The 22,045-nt window shown below is 45.9% G+C and overlaps 2 protein-coding genes across 3 annotated transcripts in view; one reads left to right on the top strand and one right to left on the bottom strand.

Annotated features, from left to right (window-relative positions):
- The window catches only part of lrig1 (leucine-rich repeats and immunoglobulin-like domains 1), a 34,043-nt gene extending 17,496 nt beyond the window's left edge, over positions 1-16,547 (top strand). Inside the window, exons 4-18 of one of the 2 annotated variants that reach the window (XM_019358690.1) lie at positions 953-1,090; positions 1,314-1,457; positions 2,456-2,599; positions 3,047-3,190; positions 4,836-4,979; positions 7,132-7,212; positions 8,855-8,926; positions 9,108-9,179; positions 9,304-9,467; positions 9,769-10,122; positions 10,809-11,090; positions 12,361-12,795; positions 12,926-13,060; positions 13,290-13,574; positions 14,061-16,547. In XM_019358690.1, coding sequence (XP_019214235.1) covers positions 953-1,090; positions 1,314-1,457; positions 2,456-2,599; positions 3,047-3,190; positions 4,836-4,979; positions 7,132-7,212; positions 8,855-8,926; positions 9,108-9,179; positions 9,304-9,467; positions 9,769-10,122; positions 10,809-11,090; positions 12,361-12,795; positions 12,926-13,060; positions 13,290-13,574; positions 14,061-14,254 — 2,788 coding nt within the window. In that variant the 3' untranslated portion in view covers positions 14,255-16,547. Of the gene's footprint in view, positions 1-952; positions 1,091-1,313; positions 1,458-2,455; positions 2,600-3,046; positions 3,191-4,835; positions 4,980-7,131; positions 7,213-8,854; positions 8,927-9,107; positions 9,180-9,303; positions 9,468-9,768; positions 10,123-10,808; positions 11,091-12,360; positions 12,796-12,925; positions 13,061-13,289; positions 13,575-14,057 lie in introns of both variants that reach the window. The other variant, XM_005450275.2, reaches the window with a different exon arrangement.
- A 1,979-nt stretch (positions 16,548-18,526) lies between these two features.
- Positions 18,527-22,045, bottom strand: part of slc25a26 (solute carrier family 25 member 26) — a 56,566-nt gene continuing 53,047 nt past the window's right edge. The window contains exon 10 of the mRNA XM_003442682.5: positions 18,527-18,962. Within this exon, the coding sequence (XP_003442730.1) occupies positions 18,866-18,962 (97 nt within the window). The 3' untranslated portion in view covers positions 18,527-18,865. The remainder of the gene's footprint in view (positions 18,963-22,045) is intronic.

The raw sequence follows: 22,045 nt of genomic DNA, 5'->3' as shown, positions 1-22,045 counted from the left end.
GTCAGATGATGAAGTGGCAGTTTGCTTATTGCTCTCTATGTGCACCTACTTTTTTTGTGCTTCTTAAAAATTTGTGCCTTTTTTTGTTACTCTGTTGTGTTTCCTGTCTTTTAAATGTGTTTTGTTTTAGTTTTGTAAAAACAAAATTTAATTGTCAGGCAATGGATGTGGTACTAAATGGATCCCCTGACCCTAGTTAGCACCTAGTCATGTGTCAAACGTGTCATCCAGCAAAAGATCTCATGTACACTCAGATTACACAGGCCTTTAGTCTCCTGACACACACACACACACACACACACCACTTTGGTTGCAACACGGATAAATGTCAAATATCACACTCCATCACTCTCTCACTCTTTATTATATCACTGTCTTTCTCAACCTCTCTGTGTGGAACACGTCTGCTCCACAAAATAAAGAGCACAGATGTGGAGGAGGTCAGAATAGGGTGAAGAGAGTCACCCTCATTTCCGAACAAGAGCTCTAAACAGGACAGCCTGAGAGGAAATTCAGTCTCCTCTCAGGCTTCTGGCTAAACCAGGCTAGCACCCACTGACAAAGCTCGGCAGAGATAGAGGTTTCCTTGTGTGAAAACTCCCTGGGTTCATTAGGACCTTTAAAGTAACCCTTCTCCCCATTTCACAACACCCCAAGATCTTCCTTCAAGTGGCTCTGGTTCATCACTGAGGCCCCATCCATCTGACAGATTTTGTGGCTGTTTCTTTGTCCTTGGGAGTTGTTTAAAGAAGACCACTGTTTGGAAGCACTTAAAGTACTACATTTTGTGGTGGATGAAGACCACTTTGTTCTGTGTATTTCTCTCCTGAATGGGCTTACAGAAGCCAGTGGGATTGGAGTGGCTTCCCTGATGGGAAGAGTACACAAAGTTTAGCACGGTAACAGTGAGGACCACACCTTATGTCTTCTGTTTGTGTTCTTTATTTTTCAGACATCATAATAAGATTCGCAGTATTGATGGCAGGCGGACTGGGGAGCTGCTTTCTGTGGAAACCCTGGACCTGAGCAATAATGACATTACTGAGCTGCGAGGACAGTGCTTCCCTGCAGGCCTCCATATCCGAGATCTGTAAGTAGCATCTCGGAGGATTCCTGTGGCACGTCATGCACCAGCTACTTAAATAAAGCAAAATTAAATAAATTATTAAAGATAAATATGTTATTCATTATATGAGGAAACTTTAGTTCTGTAACTAATATTAAGTGATGTTAATGGGCATGCACATGCAAAATAACGTGTTTTCCAAATATAAGATTTCTAACAAACCTCACTGTGGCTTCCCTTTGTTCAGGTACCTCAGTAACAACAAGATCAGCGTGTTGGAGCTCGGAGCTCTGGACCATTTGGGCGAAACCCTACAGGTTCTAAGACTGAGCCGAAACCGCATCAGCCAGATCCCCGTGAAAGCCTTCCAGCTCCCGAGGCTCACCCAGCTGTGAGTGCCACTGGATTTTATCAGTTTTAACAATGTAGGCTAGTGTGCTGACAAGCTTGAGCTTTGATCTGTCAAAACAGTTCACCCCGCAAAAACATTACACTGTTGTCATTTCATATTTAGGCTGAAAACCAAGCGGGTTTCCCAATTGTAGTGTTTGGAAACTACACAGAGATGAGCCTTTTCCCTGAGAAGGAGCTTCTAGTGTCCGCTGATTGAGCTGTGTGTGTTTAACATTTAGAGTGCTGTTAGTGTGAGCTGTACCACTAGGGATGGATAAGACCTGACTAGGTAAACACCAGAGCCATATTATTGGTGATTTATTGCCTTCTTCCATATCCCCCAAAGTGGTTAGTTTAGTCCCCACACCGTGCTCCTTTATCTTCGTCAAACTTCCCTCCAGCATAACAGTGAGGTAGACCCATTTGTAGCTCAACGCCCCCACTCTGGAGAGCAAAGGGACTCGCGTAATGGGAGTCTCTCTCCATTGTGGCTCCAGTAGTTTCCCCAGGTGCCTTTTGTTGGACATGGGGCCCCAGTGACACTGTATCACCACATGCTAGAGGTGATGCACATGAGACACAAAAGAAGCTTTGTGAATGTTTATCTTTGAAAAAGCTGAAGGCTTTTACAGCCTGCGCGCGCGCGCACACACACACACACACACACACACACACACACACACACACACACAGCGGCTGTACAGATCCATTGTTACATCCACAGGCACCTCAGGCTTTTTATACAAAGAGAAAATGAGTAAAGTTTTTAATCATCTCACTCTGTCTTAATTCAAGGGGTAATAACACATGTAGTGTACAACCCTAGCCCGATACCACCAACAATGCTTGATAAATGCCTTTGCTTAATAAGGGCAAAACAAGGGGAAGATGTTTTTTCTGCTGCTTCTCTTTAAAATGATCTTCCGTTTACAGCGCCTCAAGCATTTTCTCTCATTAGTCCCTCTGTATCATCTGTTTTGTCCTACCACCTTTCAGTGAGCTGAACAGGAACCGTATACGCCAAGTGGAGGGTCTAACCTTCCAGGGTTTATCCAGCCTGGAGGTGCTCAAACTACAAAGGAACAGCATCAGCAAACTGACCGATGGAGCCTTCTTTGACCTGGCTAAGATGAAAGTCCTGTACGTACTAAACATCACCTTTAATAATACCAAAAAATCATTTATCTAAAACTATTATCTGACTGGTTTTGTTTTACTTTCACAAGTTCTCCTGCACAGCAGAGGACAAATCCGAATAGTTGAAAAAAAATAATCTAATTTAAAGAATTTGGGTGCTGCAGTTAGTTTGGAGTGAGCACTATCTGATTGGCTAATCCTATTTGCACTCATTTACTGCCATTACAGGAATACTCACTGACTGAAAAAGATCTTTTTGTACCCTTACTGGAACTTTCTCACAATAACACTTTTTTTCCCCCTCCACCCAGAACTTTTACATAATTACTTAAATTACACACAAAATAACAGAGTAATGCTCACAAATTGCATTGTAATTTATGTCACAGTAATGTGGTGAAATGTTTTGAGATCAACAGATTCTCACTGCAGTATCTCTGTGTCATGCAGGCACCTGGACTACAACAGCCTGACGGAGGTGAACAGTGGCTCGCTTTACGGACTGACTTCCCTGCAGCAGCTGTTCCTCAGTAACAACTCCATAGCACGCATCAATCCTGATGGGTGGAAGTTCTGCCAGAAGCTAAGGGAGCTGTAAGTACCAGCATTCAAATTAGCCCGAACGCAAACTCTCTTGCCAGATGTACCGCCAAAACGTTTCACCGGAGAGTGGTTAAATATCCGAAAAACCCAGCTTGGTAATGAAAAAAAACGTATATATCAGTGCATTTTGCATTTTTTAAAAATAAAGGTTTAAATGTTAGCTCTTTCACTTTCCACTAACACTAAATGTGGATTCTTAAAGCCTCGAGAACCCAACTCTTTCGACCTGCCACCCATATCATCATCACCATCTCCCTTTCAGGGTTAAACGACATTTTGTTTTAACACTCAGTACGCTTACGCTATTCTCAGGATTAAGCCTGTTTATCCCATAATTAGAGCTGGGCTCAACAGCACTCGAGCGCTTCGACAGGAGTTTTTGTGCTCCGTGTGTAAACCTGCGGCAAACCGGCGTGTAAATCCTCCGCTGGATGTTGTGGTAATTACACTGAAGGATCACCTTCACTGCCTTGTCTGCCGAGTTATTATCTGAGAGTCTTTCCTGCACTGTTGACACGACTGTCGTAATGCCGTTTTAAAGTGCTTCGCTCAGCTGAGGCGTTGCTAACTACGAGGTAGCCGGGGCTATCTGTGGCGCCTATGTTTGTTTATGTGTAACAGTCAGAATGGATAAAGTGGTAGATGGTGATCGCACTAGTTTGCTCTGCGTATCTCAGCGCCGCTTCCTGTACGCTCCCAGCACACGTTTCTCCCAGCACCGCACCTTTCCACCAGTTATATGATTTTATTATCTGCGTTTTGATGACCCTCACGGCTGATAGAAGTGAGGGACTCGTCTTTATGAGAAGCCTTGTTATTGCATTCCCGATTCGCCGGGCTGAACTGGTCATCAGGGAGAATCTCTGCACACATGACTAGTCAAGCAAACCTGAGACAGACAGAGAGGGCAATAAAATGCACAATACTGCCTTTGAGCACTGTTTGAAAGATACCATTATAAGTTTTATTATCAGTGGTAATCAGGATTTGCCATAAAAACCACAAAAAGAAGAAACATTCTTAGAAGTCTCTTCAAGCTGTAGTTTCATTTCTTTCTTTTTTTTCAAGATTGCAAGTAAACCATCTCTCTGAATTCCTAAAACAAGGGAAATCCCTTGGAAACCCACGCAGTGTCGACACACCATTAGTATGTTCCCCAGGCCTTTTAATAAAAAAGAAAAGATTTAGAGGCTGGATGTGAATATGAGTAACATTTTGAGGGTTGCAGGACACGAGTAGCAGTTATTCCCCTGGGGTTTACCACACGCTTAAGTAGTCTTATAAACGGAGGTTGTAGACATGCTGAGTCCCAACCCAGAATTTCTTTTCTTTCCTGTCAGACGATGCGAAGCTCATTTAAGCTCCGACTTCTGCTAAATCCATTCTCCGTTAACATCATGCGGTGTGGAAAACCGTACAATGGAAAAACGCATCATAAACTGGCAAATGGTCATCGAATTGGCTTTGAAACTTAAGTATAATGATGTCGCGAGCGGTCTCAGTGGTCTGCCAACCTGTCATCTCCTTCCAGACCTCACACAGAATATTTCTCTCTGTCTGTTCTGTTTTTTTCCTCACTTTCTCTCTGTGTCTGCCTCTCTCCTCTTCCTCTGTCTCTATTTCTTTCTTTCTCCAGGAATTTGTCTTACAACAACTTAACTCGTCTGGATGAAGGGAGTCTGGCAGTGCTCGGGGATCTCCACACCCTCCGGCTGGGCCACAACTCTATCAGCCACATCAACGAGGGAGCCTTTAGAGGCCTCAAGGCTTTACGCATCCTGTAAGTACACCAGCCCACCCCCAACTACCATTACCAAGCCCCAAACGGACCCCTAACAACTCACTCATTATTACGTTTCTGCCCCTGCTGACCATAAGGTTAAGACGTGCCACTTGGGAGCAGTGAAAATTGAGATGCTTAATTTTGGTTTTTGCCTGGGTGACATTTGATATTTAGGCTCCTGAAGTCCCTTCGTTTGACATAGGAAAGAGGGAGCTGTTGGCTTTCAGCGAGGGTTTACTCTCATTTGCATTCATGTCTTTTACAAGGTGTCTATTGTCATGGTTTCTGTAGCAACTTCTTACTTTTTTAGTGCCTTTTTTCACTTTGTTTCTTCAGTTTTGTTTGGGGCGTTTGTTTTGTCTCCAAACACCCAGCAATCTTGGATCTAAAAGGGTTCTGTGTCACTCAGCTCCCTTGAGATCCTTCCTGGCTTTTTTGAAGCCATGAATAAAGACAGAGGATTTTTTTTTCCTTTCCCTGATCCACCATGTGCACAAAAAGCCCAAAGAAAGAAAAGGGGAGAACCACAGGGAGAAAGCCGGTGGATAAATCCAGCAGAAAGACTTGGGGGTCTTGGTCCCTAACCAAGGTCTTCTTGGCTGAGCTGTTCACAAGAGAGCCAGAGAGGAGAGTAATACCAGAGCTTGCTAGAAAGGCTCTCTGACAGCAGGGTCAGAAGCCAAGGCACATAAGGCTTCTCCCTCTGCTGGCACGCTGGATGCCAGATAACTAGCTACAGAGGGTGGAACAGGGAGCTTTCACTGCCATATCTCAGCCCTTCTCATGTTTTTCTTTCTTGTCTTTAATTAACCGCTTTGTTTCATTTGGCTGCACACTTTCAAAGCCCTCTTAATGCCCATTTCTTCCCCTCTGTTATTCTAAGTGTGTTCTGTCATCTCCTAACGATATCCCACAATACACATAATCTCTGTCTTAATTTTGGAATTTTTTCCTCCTCTCTTGTACCGCTTCTGCTCGGTGTCTTTGAGGCAGGCCTAATCTAATCAGCGGTGGGGAGGACGCACATAGGCTGGGCCCTGAAAAGGAGCTGGGGGAGCTTTAATTGGGCCTGAGCGGCTGGTTGCGCTGGCATGGGGCTGGAGCCTGAAACGGGGTGTGAAAGCTCCAAACAAGCCAGCCTGCCCTCTAATTCGGCCACGGGGGTCGTTGGCTCATCGGGGCCCCCCTCTCCGTGCCCCCATCTCTCCCTCGCTCTTTCTCTCGCTCTCTCCTCTACTCTGCAGCCCCCACCGCTGCCTTTGCTTTAACAAGGCAATAGCCTTTAACATCCACCCAGCCAGAAAGAGTAGGAAATTGGCAGCTCCAGTCCAGTCAAACAGAGACAGTGGTCAGTGCAAAGTGAAAAGAACCAAAAGGGGATAAGAGATGCTTAGAAAGCAAATGGGAGGAGGAGTGGAGGTGGCTATTGTGGTGGAGGCGGAGGGGTGGGGCTGACCATTAACCCCGAAGGCCCTTTCTCAAGTTTGAGGAAAATCTTTTTTTTTCTTTTTTTCTTTTTTTTTTTAATGGCTTGGAGAAGTTCTCAGACTCTGCCGCTTGTTCTTTTTGATCACCATGCAGCAGGGCGGAGCGGCAGCTCCTCTGCAGCTATGACTTCACTGAAAGAAGTAGCTCTCAAGCAGAAGCATTCAGCAAGTGTTCGGAAACCCCCAACTTTCGTTCACTCAATCACTTATGTCTTTGTCTGGCCATGACTAAGCTTGGCTGCTAACCCCGTCGGCACTCTTGGCTGCACCGTACCTGCCAGCATCGGACTTACAGTCCCAACTGTCTGGCTTCTGGCATTGTGTTCTTGCCAGTCCCTCTATGCCATCATGAATTATACATGTTTCCCTGCGCTGGGGTTTGCCTCAACACACCAGCGCACATGCACACGTATTCACACGCACACTCCTTCTCCACCCCTCTAAGGAAAGAATGCGCTTGGTTGGCAGAGCAGAGCGGGAGAGGGGCTCTTTAAGCCAGGTGCAGTGGGGGGGGGCTTGGGCGAAGGGGGTAACCCGTGACTTCCAAGAGCAGCTTCTGCCAGGGCTGTGAAACGCTTCAGCGCTGGCAGGCCCTGTCCCTGTTCCTCTCCTCAACCGCCTTCCGACGTTCTTATTCTCCTCTTTTCTCTCATTCTCCACAGGGAGCTGGACCATAACGACATCTCAGGCACAATAGAGGACACCAACGGGGCCTTCTCTGGATTGGACAGCCTCATCAAGCTGTGAGTGTCTCCCCTCCTTTTCATCCCTCAGCCCTGGCCTGCCACTGTCTCTCTGCTCTCTTCAGAAAACAAAAATAGAGAAAGCGAAGGGAGCCGCCTCATTTTCTTGCATCCCAAAGCCACTCCAGTTTAAGTTTGTTTAAAAGTTTGAGACACTATCACGACCCCACACTTTACTTTGAAAAGAACATGCTCACACTGAGCAACAATTTATAGGTCCCCTCTTTATTTAGTTTATTAGTTTTTTCTCCTCATCCTATAGAGGCCACTTTCTCTTCAGTTCATTCTAGCGTTCATCTTGTGATTTGATTGTAAGCTTTATGGGCAAACTGGTTTCTCTTTGCTGATAACAGCTGGAAAAATGAGTCATGTTTTTAATTACTCATCAGTGCTTTCAAACGCCTTGTAAAAAGTTCAATATCAAAAGTTAGTAAGCTGAGAAATTACAGAGGCGTGAAGTTTCTGGCAATGAGCAGCAATCATCAACCCACAGAATGAAAAGATGATGTCCAGCCAAGATGGTTCCCAGTGTGAGCACCGCTGAAAGAAAGAATGAGAGAAAGAGGGGAGAGAAAGGGCTTTTCTTTGAGCTGGCAGGGGTTCGCTCCCCAATAGGCGAAGGACTATTTCTCCTCCATAGCTGCACTCCCTCTCATCCCCTCATTCCCAGTCTCTGTTGTTAAGAGCTGAGAGAGGGTGAAATTGCGGGCCGCATTCAGTCATCAAACATCAAACGCCTCACGAGCCCCGCCCTCTGACCCTGCCCCCTTTTGTCACGGCGTTGTCGGAAGCTGCCTGATGCATCCCAGCGCTGGCAAAGCGAGCCATGGGAAAAAAAGAGAGAGAGAATCTTACATCAAAGTGTCCATTACACACAGAGTTCCCATTTTAAAACTGTTTTTAAAAAGCAGCGTGTGAATGCCGCCACATGGGATGGAAGTGGATCTTACATTTCAAAAGATGATTTTTGGATTTGATTCAGTTACAAGTGCATGTGACAGCTTCATTGAATTCCTTCAAAAACAAAAAATGACAAAGTAGCTCTCTCGTTATCTGTGTGACAAGGCTGCCATTTGTTTGTGTGTACATGTGGACGAGTTTGAACACTGGGCTCTTCTTTCTGAGCCAGCCAGCCATGTCTCCTCTTCCTGCGATCCAAAGGCTACAACGGGAATGAGGAGGTGGCAGTGGCGGGATGAAGGAAGGGGATTAAGACCCCAAATCAGAGGGAAAAGCAGCTAGACTTTGGGCTTGACAGACAATGAAATGATTACACGTATGTCCTTACAAGCTCTGGTCGGGGGGGTAGAGTCCACACACACACAGTCGTGCCTGGTCATTGCTTTTAGATTCTAATAAAGATAAAAGTGGTCTTTGAAGAGCAGCACAGAGCCCAGGTGGCCCCACCCACCTCCACAACCCTGTTCAATCCCCTTTACCCTTCCTCTTGGCTAATCTCCACACAGTTCAGATTTCCAATACCTCACCTCCCCTTCAATCTTATCAGATTCAAACTGGCTAATTGTGCTTCTCTCTCTGTTTTGTTCTCTCTTCTCATCCCCTTCCCCCAAAATGTTCCCTCCTCCCTCTTCCTCTCCCCACTTCTTCATCTATTGACACCCCTCGTGTTTGGAAACGGCAGGACTCTGTTTGAAAACAAGATCAAATCCGTGGCCAAGAAGGCCTTCTCTGGCTTGGAGACCCTGGAACACCTGTGAGTATCCCAGGAGAGAGAGCGGAAGAGGGAAAGAGGGGGTGGAGTGTAAGGAGGGGTGGGTTTTGTAAAAGTAGTTGGCAGGGGGAGGCTGGTAGCGTCTTGGTAAAAGGGAATGATATCTGTGTGGGTAAGACTAATCTGTTCACACTTGATGAAACAGTATTTAATATTTCAACAGGAACTTGGGGGAGAACGCTATTCGCTCCATTCAGCCCGACGCCTTCACTAAGATGAGGAACCTCAAAAGCCTGTGAGTTTAACACTGATCGTTCTGGTTCTGAGTGTGGTTACAGAACCTGCCAGCAGCAACACACTCACAAATACATCAAAGGGTACAGTGCACGTGACATGCTTGTCTTTTCCCTCTCCTCCAGTCTCATTCAAAGCAACAGCTTGCTGTGTGACTGCCAGCTCCACTGGTTGCCTGACTGGTTGGTGGCACGTGGTTTGCAGGTCGGTATCAATGCCACCTGCGCCCACCCGGAAAGTCTGAAGGGAAAGAGCGTCTTTGAGGTTCCGCCCAGCAGCTTTGTGTGTGGTGAGTGTGTGTGTGTTCTCTGGTTACATGGCTGTGTCATTGCTTTGTGATGAGTAAGGGGCGTTCAAGGCACAGATGGGCCACATACATGGGCTCCGCTGTCCTGTTACTGACATATTTGCATGTATTTGGGTAGTGTTTTTGTTTAGTTCTGCGACAAGCTCTCCAGCAACATGTCAGTTTTTATTTTCCCTTTTTGCATTCATTTATGCAGAGGAAGCAGACACCTGCTGAGCAACGCTTGTGATAATATCCTCATGCTTTTTAAACACACTTTATTTCACCCGCTGCCTTTTTTTAGACGACCTCCCCAAGCCTCAGATCACCGTACAGCCGGAAACCACAATGACAGTCCTCGGCAGTGACGTTCGTCTCACCTGTACAGCTGCCAGCAGCAGCTCCTCCCCCATGACCTTTGCCTGGCGCAAGGACCAGGAGCTCCTTCGTAACGCTGAGATGGAGAACTACGCCCATGTGCGTGCTCACCACCAGGCCGCGACACCAGATCTGCCAGGCGCAGGAGGAGGCGTGATGGAGTACACTACGATTCTCCACCTGCGCCGTGTCACTTTTGCCCACGAGGGTCGTTACCAGTGCATCATCACCAACCACTTTGGCTCCACCTACTCGAGCAAGGCCAGACTCATTGTCAACGGTGTGTTATGTTGTTAATAGCTTCTTTGGGTCACTTTCATCCATTTATTAAAACAGACGAATTGTTTCAGCTGTTTATATTATTCAACTGAATTTCAAAATTATAGGGCCCAAAGTGAGTTTGTCGTTCGCTACTTCCTCTCTCTCGCTCTCTCTAAGCGTCCATCTCTCCTAGGCTGGTATTTGGAACAAATTGATTTAGCTGCATGTCATCACTGACAGGCTTGATCTATTCTGCGCTCTGGCAGGGAACCAAACTCTGAATAAATACTGTCCAACTGCAGAAAAGCAGTGTGAAAAAGCCTCCATTAGACCTCTGGCTTCTTCTTAACCCTTGCTGTAGCCAAGTGCTTGCTCACAGCAGATCCTGTCAAACTGAATTCAGCATTTTGGCAGTTATCTACCTGGTTGTAGCTTTGGCTTACTCATGTATAAATAAAGGTTTCCTGCTTTTCTAACTGAAAGTTTCTTGATTTGAATGTCAGCAGCAGCTGGGAAAATGAATGAGCAGCTCTGTAATCCTTTACAACTGCTGTTGCAGTTCTACATCCTGCTCGGGTAGACTGCCTATATGTTTGTAAATGAGGAAATAACTCAAACTATGAGGTGGATTGTCAACCTTCCTACAATATATAAAGGTCATATTGTTTTGATTTGCTAATACTGAAGGAATTTTTCCATCCGTAGTTCTTCCGTCCTTCATCAAGACTCCCAGGGACAGCACCATCCGAACTGGCCACACCGCCAGGCTGGAGTGCGCTGCAGAGGGTCACCCGACACCTCAGATCGCCTGGCAGAAGGACGGCGGCACGGATTTCCCTGCCGCCCGCGACCGCCGGATGCACGTCATGCCCGATGACGACGTCTTCTTCATCACGGACGTCAAGCCGGTGGACATGGGCGTGTACAGCTGCACTGCCAAAAACACAGCAGGCACCGTCTCTGCTAATGCCACCCTCACCGTACTGGGTAAGAGCTGTGAATTGAGCATGGTGCAGTTGTAAAGAGCTGGGTTTGGTCAGTCCGAAGCAGAATGAGAATCTTTATATTTTGCTTTCTCGCCAGCTGTGGCCTTGCTGCAGGTCAGAGGTCAGAGGTCACAGTTAGGGGTCAAAGGAGGGGATCGAGGGGGATTCACAGAGGGGAGTTTGTTAAGCATTTACCCCCCCCCCCACACACACACACACACACACTCTGTGAGGGACAGTCATGGCTGCTTCACTGCAGGCCTCAGTGCTCCCAGTTTATTGGCTGTTTTACACTGTTAAACAAAACAGGGCTTCTCTCTTATAACCATCTCAGCACATAGATCATCATTGTCCTTTGTCTTTGAACTGAGCAAAACAACTCACTGTTGTATACAGATGGGATATATTTTTACTTATTCATTTTTTAATTGACCTTTAAATTAATCTGTAAGTGCCTGCAAACATTTAAAATACTGCTTTAGCATAACATTTGCATGTTGTCAAGTTTTAATCTACAAAGCACTACAAAATACTGAAACAAGATACCATAAAACCACTCTGAATTTCTAATGTTTGGGTTTAAGTGACGGAGAAGGAGGGGTAGTCTGTAGTCAAGGGGCCCCTAACTGAAAGAAAGTGGTGGGGGAAGAAAAATGGGAGCCAAAGAACTGCAGCGGTGGAGTGTGAGTGCGCATATGTGGGGGGAGGTAGTTAAGAGGGATTTAGAGAAAATACGGGGGGGGGCAGAAAGAGAGACAGAGAGAAGGAGGAAGAAAGTATTGATAGAAGAGAACACAACTGAAGTGGGTTAAGTGAGATGTCTTAATCTGTGTACATCCCACTGTGAAGGGAAGTGCTCACTCTGAGAGGAGAGCCCACCCTTAACAGGCACACCATCGCTCAGTCCAGTGTGCTTCATTCACTGAAACGTGAAGCTGGCAAGGAAACAGACAGGTCCTCTGAAGAGGATCCTGCCCCAGAGGAAATGTTTGTGCTCCAATCAAAAAGCTTTTAATTTTCAGGAAACTTCAGACTTCATCAGCATTGTGTTTGAGTAATAAATATTATTCTTAGAAGACGGATAGGCTTTCAGTGGCTGGACATGTCCGTTTGTGCTCAGGCTGTCCAGCTGAATCACCACAATCCAGCAGTCTGTACTCAATACAGTGAACAGAAAGGTGCTAAAGAAAACTGTAGAACCACCAAAACCGTACTTATAGAAATCCTTGGCCTCTTTTTATGAGGAAACTCATCACCCCACTTTTCCACAGAAACGCCCCACCTGGCCCAGGACCTGGAGGACCGAAGCGTTACTGTCGGGGAGACGGTGGCGCTGCAGTGCAAAGCTCTCGGCAGCCCGCCCCCGCGCATCACCTGGCTGCACAACGACCAACCGCTGCGCCCCTCCGACAGACACCACTTCACGCCGGGAAACCAGCTGCTTGTCATCGGCTCCGTATTGCTGAAGGACGCCGGGCGCTACACCTGCCTCATGTCCAACACTCTGGGCACAGAGCGCGCCCACAGCCAGCTGGTGGTGACTGAGCGCAGGAACGCTTGCGCCGCGCCGACAGGCCCGAGCACCGTTACTATAGGGATCATCGTCATCGCTGTGGTTACGAGTATTGTGGTGACATCGCTGGTGTGGGTGTGTATCATCTATCAGACGAGGAAGAAGAGCGAGGAGTGCAGCGTGACCAACACAGGTGAGCTCAGAATGACTTCTTTTTTTTTAAATTTGTAAGTTAAAAACACATTTAATCTAAAAATGAAGAAACCACTAAAACTTCATGCACACCACAGTTCTGGCTCTGATGCCTCTTTTCTCTCTCCCAGATGAGACGATCGTTCACCCAGATGTATCCAGCTACCTCTCCTCCCAGGGGACTCTGTCCGAGCGGCAGGACATGTGCATCCGTGTGGAGACCGGCGGTGGCCCTCAGCCCAACGGACACGTTGTAGACACCACAGGTACCGCTAAAGTTCGCTCTCTGCTTCCAAATGTTTGTGCTCTCGCCGGCAGTTTCTCCCACGTCCCCTGGTGGGTTGCATAATGATGAGAGGAGCGCTGCTGTAAAGCTGTAAAGACCTGCTCAGTGTCAAAAATAATCACAGGAGACGCCCTCAGCACAATGTTGACATGCAGTTGTTGACTTTCTGCCTCCAAATCATGTATTTGTTTCCCCGTGGCTGCCCGCAGGTTTCGACAGCGCAGTGCTGTGCACAGATTGTATGGAGAATGGCAACAGCTACTCCAAAGATCCCGACTACCTGGCACACGGGTTTGGTCCTGCTGCAGGCATGGAGTACCAGCAGCAGCTTATTCCACCACCCTACTCTTACTGTTACCCCGGGGAGCAGCACGACACCGGGTCACACACAACCCCACTCTGCAATGGGACCCCCAGCAGGATCCGAAAGAACTCTGAAGGATCAGCGTTTCCAAAAAACCATAATACAACACTGAACCAACACGATAGAAAAGGTACGGTGATTAGTGTAGTGAGTTTAACTGTACTTATCCAGCCTTATCCCATAAATCCACTACTCTTCTTAAAGCTCGACACTGCCCTGTTGGAATAACAGTTTTATCAGGTGATGCCATGACAAGCTATCAGCCATTCTGGAGTCTTCTTTCTGCAAATGCCTTTGAATGTGATCTTTGATGGATTGTCTCCTACCAGCATCTGACACTGTATCATAGTTACATGCCCAGAGCCCCTCAGGACATCTATCTTTAAAAAAAACCCAGGAGTGACTTCTCCCTCCTGATGATGCACGCCCGGGCCTGTTCTGGGCTTCAGCTCCTTTAGTTATATAGCAGTGGTACTGGCCTTTGAATACCAATTCTCACCTCCACACAGCTCTACACACACATTCCACTACCTCGCTTTCTCCCAAAGCCAAGCACATATTTGTCTTTGTGCGTGCCATGTCACTGACCCCGCCTGTTCCTTCTCTGTTTCAGCAGTGAGCAAAGCGGGGCAGACCAAGACATCGCAGGAAGACTCCTTCCACAAGCCGGTGAAGCTGGCCGGCGTGACGAGCCACGGACGCATCGACACAGACTGTGAGCCTGAGCTCAGGCAGACTCTGCTGTCCAATGGACATGCCCTCAGAGCCTCTCAGAATGAGAGCGCCTCTCTTAGGAGAGCCAGTGACTAGCAGCCCCAAAAATGTGGACCGATGTATACAATATTTTTTTTTTCTTGCACTGGGAAATAACCTGCTACCTCATATCGAGGCAAACGGTCCCGAGCCTCCTGCATCTGAACTGACGGAAGGGGGGAGGGGGGGCATCCGGAGTTTGAAGGCGGAGCTTGTGTGGGGGGCGTCCCATCTGAGCGTATCAGCTGTACATAGTTAAAAACCTTCCTTTGGGAGGTGGCCGCTAAAAAAAAAATACAAATTTTAGCTCCAAAAAAGAGGAAAAAAAAAAAGAAGAAGAAAAAAATGTGACTTGCATTTGAAGCATGTAAATGTAGGGAATCTTGTACAATATGTATGTGCAGGGGGACTAAAAAGAGAAATACGCCTTTTGGACTTTTTTTTTGACTGTACATAAGAGTTTTCTTATATATTATATAACTTTTACAAAAAAGAGTGTTTAAATATATGTGCATGGCAAAGAAAGGAGTGATGGTATTTTTATTTTTCTTACAACAACAAAAAAAAAAACAGCCTTTTTTCAGCTTTTACCAACATTCAGCTGCAGTGCCTTATTGCATGATCAAAGAAAACTCAAGTTGTAATAGCATATATCCAGAGACTGTTTCTGTGAGAGATCCTGGTACACTTTTTATCGCAAACAAAACACTTGATCGCACTTGAATGTTTTACCTTTTTTTGCCAGCTATGGCCTTATGGAAACACAACTCACACCCACCGTTTTTGTATGAAGGAAGAGCTCGGATGCTGATTATTTAGGTACGTTAGATGTTGGTGCGAGTGGTGGGATGTCAGTTAAAGCACTTTTTTTTTCTTTTTTCACTTCACAAACATACAGACTGTGTGTACACGATCCACCGGCAGGAATGCAGGAGCCTCCTCTCTGTGAGGAGATGTTCCGCATATCTCGACGCACTAAAGTCAACAGTACATACTGTACCCTTAAGGCTCTTCCACCTGTTTCACAACACTACACGTTACTGCAAAGCTGCTCTAATCGGGTTGGGATGAATGCTTCACGTGTTTTAAAGAGGACTTATTATGCTTTTTGGTATTTCCTTTTCATATGCAGATGTACGTGGAAACTGTTGCAGTGTTGGATGCTCATATTAAACATAGCCAAAGTTTTCACATAACGAGGTCAGTGCATGTAGAAGTAATCCCTGTGAGCCCAAAGCTCAGGCTTCAGACTGCTCAGTTTCCACCCACCTGCTGTTCAGACACTCTGTTTGCCAGAGGATGATTTGAGGGGGCTGCACTTAGGCCCAGTGTACAAACCTAAATAATTGTTTTGAACTGTGAATCGTGCAAAGCTGCTCAAGTCAATGCCAATAATAATAATTTTTACAAAATTATATATATATGTATATATATGTATCTAGAGAGAGAGAGAGAGTGAAATCTGCAATAAGCATAATAGGTCCTCTTTAAGTTCAATTTTTTTTAAAATTTGTCCCAGAAAGTGACTTTGGTACAATTCTGCAACCACATGTGGCTGCTAACAGCTAACAGCTGTTGCTTGGAAGCTGCAAGAGCCAGTAATAATCTCTCAGTGCAACTGCGTGACACCTGTCATGAGTTATGGCCCACATTCATAACCGAAGCTGCAATTTTTGGACGTTTAATTGGCCGGATCCCCGACCGTTTTTTTTTTTTTTTTTTAAATAATAAAATCTGAATGCTATGAATTTAGCAAAAGATGCATTGTGATGTTGTGTCATTCAGTTACTGCTGTAATATGGGTCGACATCCGGGGGGGAAGCTGGGGTACGGGGTGGTGCATTTGGGAGCAAAAGATGGCCAGTACTCCACCTGAATCACTGCAGTTCAGTAATAACGATTCATGCCTGAGGTGGATAAAGGTGCAGCTCGCTGCTGTGAACAGTTAGGGAAGCTTGTCAAATGTGCTCTAACCAAACTTTGGGGGATGAACTGTCACAGTCCCTGAATATTTTGGTACCATTCAACCTGAATACACCAGTGGCCTTATCAAGGTAAGCTGGAGGACATGCTCCTCTGGTTACACCTGATAGCACTTACTGAGATGATTTTTACCAGCAAGACCAATCAGAGAACTTTTGTTTTTTTTTCCTTCTTTGTTTTTTGGGCTTTGGGAAAGCAACCCCCGAGTAGTAGGTAAAAGGGACTCGAAGGAGCGAGGATGCAGTTCATATCCTGAGTAATTTATTGATGCAGACTGTCTGAAACCGTTGTCCCAATGTCAAAGTTAAAACAGTGAAGTGTCTAACATGGCATTGAAGTGTCTAATAAAAATCCCATTTTGCTATTATTACAAGTGTTGGGCCTGTTTTCTTGCTCATAAAAAAAAGCGCACACACACAAAGGGAGGATGTTGTTTCGACAATATCACAAACAGCTGAGTTAGCATTTAACGCTGCTCTCCTGTCACAGTGGTTATGGAGAAGCCATGAATTCAAATGGAGCATGCACAAAGACATGAAATCCAGAGTCCTTGATCTTCAAAGTAGTCAAGTAGCCACACACACACACACACAGAAAGCTAATCTCCCAACCAGGAATGTCTCTTGGCTCCTTGGAGCTGCAAAGACAGCAGGCTTTTTTTTTTTTTCCTCCTGCGGGCTGTTAAAAATATTTGCTATTGAGTCGAGTCTGACTGAGGGTCAGGATGTGCATTCCAGATGGACGTTTGTCACCAGATGATTGACGTGCCCCTAGCCGCGGCCTCCACCAATCACACGCCGACCATTGTTGTGTTACAGCCTAGTGACAAGCAGCATGACAAACAGTCCCACCTGTGAGGACATTTGTCTCCTCGTGCAGTTTTACCTTCCAGACCGGCTGCTGACGGATGAGAGGAGCTAATTCACTGAAAACACACTGATACCTAACTGTTCTTCCATATGCCAGCTAAATAATCCTTCAATAAGATGTATTGGAGTATTTTTTTATTAAGTTGTCCTCTTCTTTTAAAAGCATGAGGAGCAGGGAGGGGGTGCAAGAATACTTGTAAAATTTAGAAAGGCCACACAGGAAATCACATCACGCAACAATTTAAATGAAACTCAGAGATTGTCTCATTCATTTCCAAACTTTTCTTATATCTCGTCCTCGTGGCCGGGTCGTGCAACACTTCTGTGGTCCAGGAGTTGGAAACCGCTGCTCCAATAAACAAGATCAAAGCCGGAGTAAAAATGTGCACGGCCTTACCTCTGCTTGATCCAGTCATGCACATCGGTTCAGCTGTGGGACTGGACCGCTGATATCACACAACCTCAGCAAACAAAATCAAAACCATCTGCTTAAATGAAAGAGCAGAAAATGAAGCTTCTTTGTGAAATCTGGTGTGCTGACCCCTTCAGTGAGTGTATCAGAGCGCAAGTGATTTATATAGCCACCAAGATATACATCTTTCAACAAATGTTAAAACAGCATGTTTACCAGTTTCATGACTTCTAATCAGGTCGATCACTTACTCGAATTCTGTTTGATTTGAATGTTTGTACGTCGTGGGGAATGCAGTTGCTCAGAGCGTCCCACTACATACAACTGCCATAAGAGGAAACAGCTAGCATGGCTTTCTATAACTGCCTATCAGCACCGCTAATGTGCAGCACTTGACATCAAACAATGGAGATGTTAAGCAAGTGCAGACTTTCAGCTTTAACTCCATGGCTTTAATAAAGGTACTGCATCAACCGCTTATGAGAAGCAGCCATTTTTTATGCAAACTACCCCGTTTTCAGAAACTCAAACAGTCAACTGGTTTATAAGCAGGTTTCTAGCTCGTGAAGCCCATTCCTTCTTTCTCTGTTTACAAAATAAGCAGATAACAGATCTGGAGTGTTTGGTTGCTGTTCAGTCGAACTTCATATGAGTTCCAAAGAGACACTGATACAAGTGAAGGAGGTCAACAAAAGGTTAAAAAAAAACCTTACACAAACCTATAAGAGAGACAGCAAAACGCTTTAGCAGTGGCCAAATCAAAAATCTGATCTATTCATAAATAAAAGATCTGAAGGGCCAGAGATGACAAAGTGCATGATTTTGTTAATTAAAGGCTTCTACTGTTCTGGGATTCTAAGAAAATAGGACAAAAAAAAAAGGCTTTTGCAGGTGGATGAGGTCAGCTTTGCTCCAGCAGGATTGTAACAATGGTGAGATATTGCTGTCTCTCTCTGGTGGGTCTTTAAAGCAGGTGGCTTAGTCCAATAGAGAGGAGAAAACGCTAAAATGATTATTAAACTATGCAGAGTTCCAGAGAGAGTCAGAGAAAGCCCCAAACCTCACTCGAGAGATACAAAGACACAGTTTTTAATCACATAATTCATTCTCTCACAAACACATGAAACATAAATTATCCCAGTCACTGCTGACTACAATGACTGCGTTGTCCTAGATGATACAGTGTTGCTTCATTTCAACAAAATTCTGTGGTGTTTTGAGTGCCTAATCAATAAGTATGAATGTTGCACTCTGAGTAATGCAGTCATCCCTGTGAGCGTCTCCTCTCCGCCTCATTTCAAAGGACTCAGCAGGATGCTGGATCTTCCATTTCCAGAGACGATTTTCCTGCTGTTCCGGTTCTCTCCATCAGGTCAGGACTCAGGACAGTCACAGGTCGTGCTGCTATCGCAAAGTGCTTCGGACCTTCTCATAGGCTCCGAGGAAGATGAAACCGCCCGCGCTGATGAAGGTCATCCTCGGTATGCTGCCAGCAAACAGACTGGAGAACGGGGAGAGAGCAACATGTGCTTCTTAAAAAAAGACATCTTTGCAGCATTTGTCAAATTTGAAGTACAGTAATGCATTTGAGATGCTACAAGACTATCTACAGCGCTTCTGTGCAGGATGAATGGAGTCCTCAAAATAAAGAGCAAAATGTCAGTCCACTTTAGCCATTTTGGGCATATTAATGTTCGCTTACTGTCTAACAACGTAAAATCGCCTTGTTCATGACACCCTGCTTGTGAGCATGAGTATTTCTTTTTAAAAACAGAACACTTGATGTTTTGTGCAGCACGCTTCATCCGTATTTTAAGGGCGTGGGGTTAGAGGAAGAAGTAGATTATCTTACACTCAGATGTTTGAACAGCTCTCATAAAAGTGTGCTGCAGCTTAAATGACTGCCATGAAAAAGCGCTGCGAACGGAGGAGCCCAGAGCGTCTCATGTCCAGCTCTGCACGGTGTTTGGGTGCAGAGGGGTCCAAACATGAGGCCATGTTAGTGAGCCACTCTCACAAAGAGCAAAGGCTGGGGGCCCATGTTACAGCGACCGAGGCTCAACGAGGAGCTGCTAACGTTGGTGGTGGTGGTGGTCAAAGGATGTGATGGGCCATAAGAGTCTGCCAAGATACCCCCCCACCTCCCGCTACACACAGCTGTTTTTGGGATTAGGCTTCAAGCCTCCACCCAAGTCCTCTCTGGAGCTCTCACTCCCCCCACCTACCTCCTTCTCACTCTCTCTCCCTACGTGACTGATGGCCAGATGACATCTGCACATGTCTCTCTGCTGTCCATCCATCCATTTCTCTGTCTCTCCGCTCAGCGACGTCCCCCTCAGCTGGCTCACTTGTTTGGGGATTTCTCCTCCGGCTCCTATTCTTGCTGCGTCATGCACTTCTAAGACACGTGCTCACTCGGTCCTGTCAGTTCATCCGGCTTTTTGTGTCCGTCTCTCCGTTTATTTTCCCCCCCGCTTCACTCCGCCTGACTTTCTCGCAGTGCATTTGCCTACCAACACCTTCTGTCTGCCAATACGCCCCCACGCTCACATGGTCTGGCCCAGTCCAAGCCAGATGTAACGGATGAGAAGTATTGTGTGCTGTGCTGGTGGTTGTGTGCTTGTGCTCGCTTGTGTGTGTGCGTGCGCACGTGTTTGAAAAAAACAAAACTGTCGACGCATGCAACATGTCTGTCTGCGTTCATCATCCGTGTGGGTGTGTTGGCACTTGTGTTCCTGTCCACTTTCATTTCTATAAAAACTTTTGAAATATTGCAAAGTTTAATTTGGTTTTCATCAGCCTTAAAAATGCTTCTTGAATGCAAATACATCACACACACGCACAAATCAAAAGAGAAAGAAAATAACTCTGAAGAGCTGACAACTTCTGGGCAACCTGACCAGGCCGGTTTTGTGCTTAGGCATCACATTTTTAAGGTTTCAGGTTTTCATAGAGGAGAAATTAAAACAGGACTTCCAGCTAGCAACTGTGAGCTAAAGTATACAGATTATTTTCCGTATCACATTTCAGAACTTCACCAGCTTCTGCTGCAGAGCCACCCAGTCCAAGATTTGCTATTACACACTATTAGAGAAAAAAAAAAGCTGTATTAATGACACAGCTACTGCGGCGCTCCGCTGTGCATTTACTATATTGATGTTAGCATTTAGCTCAAAGCTCTACTGTGCCTAACCATCGGCCCCGCATGTTCAAGTGGAACAGAAGATCAAGAATAACCTTTGACACTGAGCACGAGGTCTTCCTACAACAGTCTCCTGTTTAAGCTCTGTCATCTTCCTTTCAGTGCCCTACATGAAGCTTCTATTTCTGGACACACACACAGTTAAGTGCAGCTCTTTTGAGAAATTTGAGATCAGAGGCCATGACAGACTTCCTACTTATGATATTTTCACGTTGTCCGTTGTAAAGTTATACAAGTGTCCAAGCATGTCAGGGATCTTCCAAACATCCCAACCATTCACACGACTCCACCTTTAAGAATGCTCCGGCCTAGGCCGCCCGGTCTCAACAGACGGCTTAGCTTTGCATGGCTGGCTTTGATAAGTGTGTGAAACCGAGAGGAAGTTGGAAGTGTGAGAGACCTTATACAAGTGTGTTTATCCAAGCATGAACCGAACTGCTGCAAATAAACACGGGACATTAGTCAGAGGCTGTTGCCCTGCCCTTCGACGTGCTCTTTCCATCTCAGCACGGCTATCTATCACCATCTGCTGAAACAAAAGCCGCAGGCTTGCACCGGGGGAGTGCTGAGCATTGCTTACACCCTGATATCAAATACAATCCAAAGCTAATCAAAACCCACTGACAGAAGTAACAGAGTAAAGCCACAAAGGGCAGGTGGAGCGCCTAACGACAACACAGATCCCCGTGTATTCCACTCAACCTTCTCCATCATGTGATGGTCCGATAGCCGCGGTGCGAGGAATGAACTAATTTTAAACTCAACGCTCATGTTTTGTCTCAGCTCTCTGCTGGCGTTACATTTCCTGTCTGGGATCAGGCCCACCTGTGGACGTCAGAGCAGAGCCAGAGCTCAAATATTCCCCCCGGGAAGCCTCGACTCACTCTGACATCACGGCCTGGCCATCCACAGAGAGCTGTCATCCCCCTATTGTCGGCCAATCGCCTCTCCCAAGGAACCGGGCTAAATATAGTTTCAAAGCTCGGCAGGACAGTACGGAGGAACCGCTGTGAGCTCAGGCAAAATGTTTTGGTCGCGGTGAAGAAATATGCTGCTTAAGAAGAGAGAGGGAGAGAAATCTTCAAATGTATCTGAAAGCAAATTTCTGGCACTCGTTTAGGAACGCGTTCCAAGAAAAAAAAAAAGTAGCCGTACTCGGAAACTCTTTGAAAGGATAAATTTAAGAGGAAAGAGGACCGACTCTAACGTGTTTGGGTCTTCAACAAATCTGAGGAAGATCAATCTTTTTTATGTTCTTCTAGCAGGGACTGGGTGTAGAAAATGGGGACGATAGCTGCAGAGACAAAAACAGACTCGAGCACACTTTCCCTTAAAAAACACTAAATAATCAGTGTCTGGAAAACAAATTACTCATCTGTAGT

This window comes from Oreochromis niloticus, linkage group LG5, assembly GCF_001858045.2.
Source record: "Oreochromis niloticus isolate F11D_XX linkage group LG5, O_niloticus_UMD_NMBU, whole genome shotgun sequence".
Taxonomy (NCBI): domain Eukaryota; kingdom Metazoa; phylum Chordata; class Actinopteri; order Cichliformes; family Cichlidae; genus Oreochromis; species Oreochromis niloticus.
This window is presented reverse-complemented; position numbering and strand designations above follow the sequence as displayed.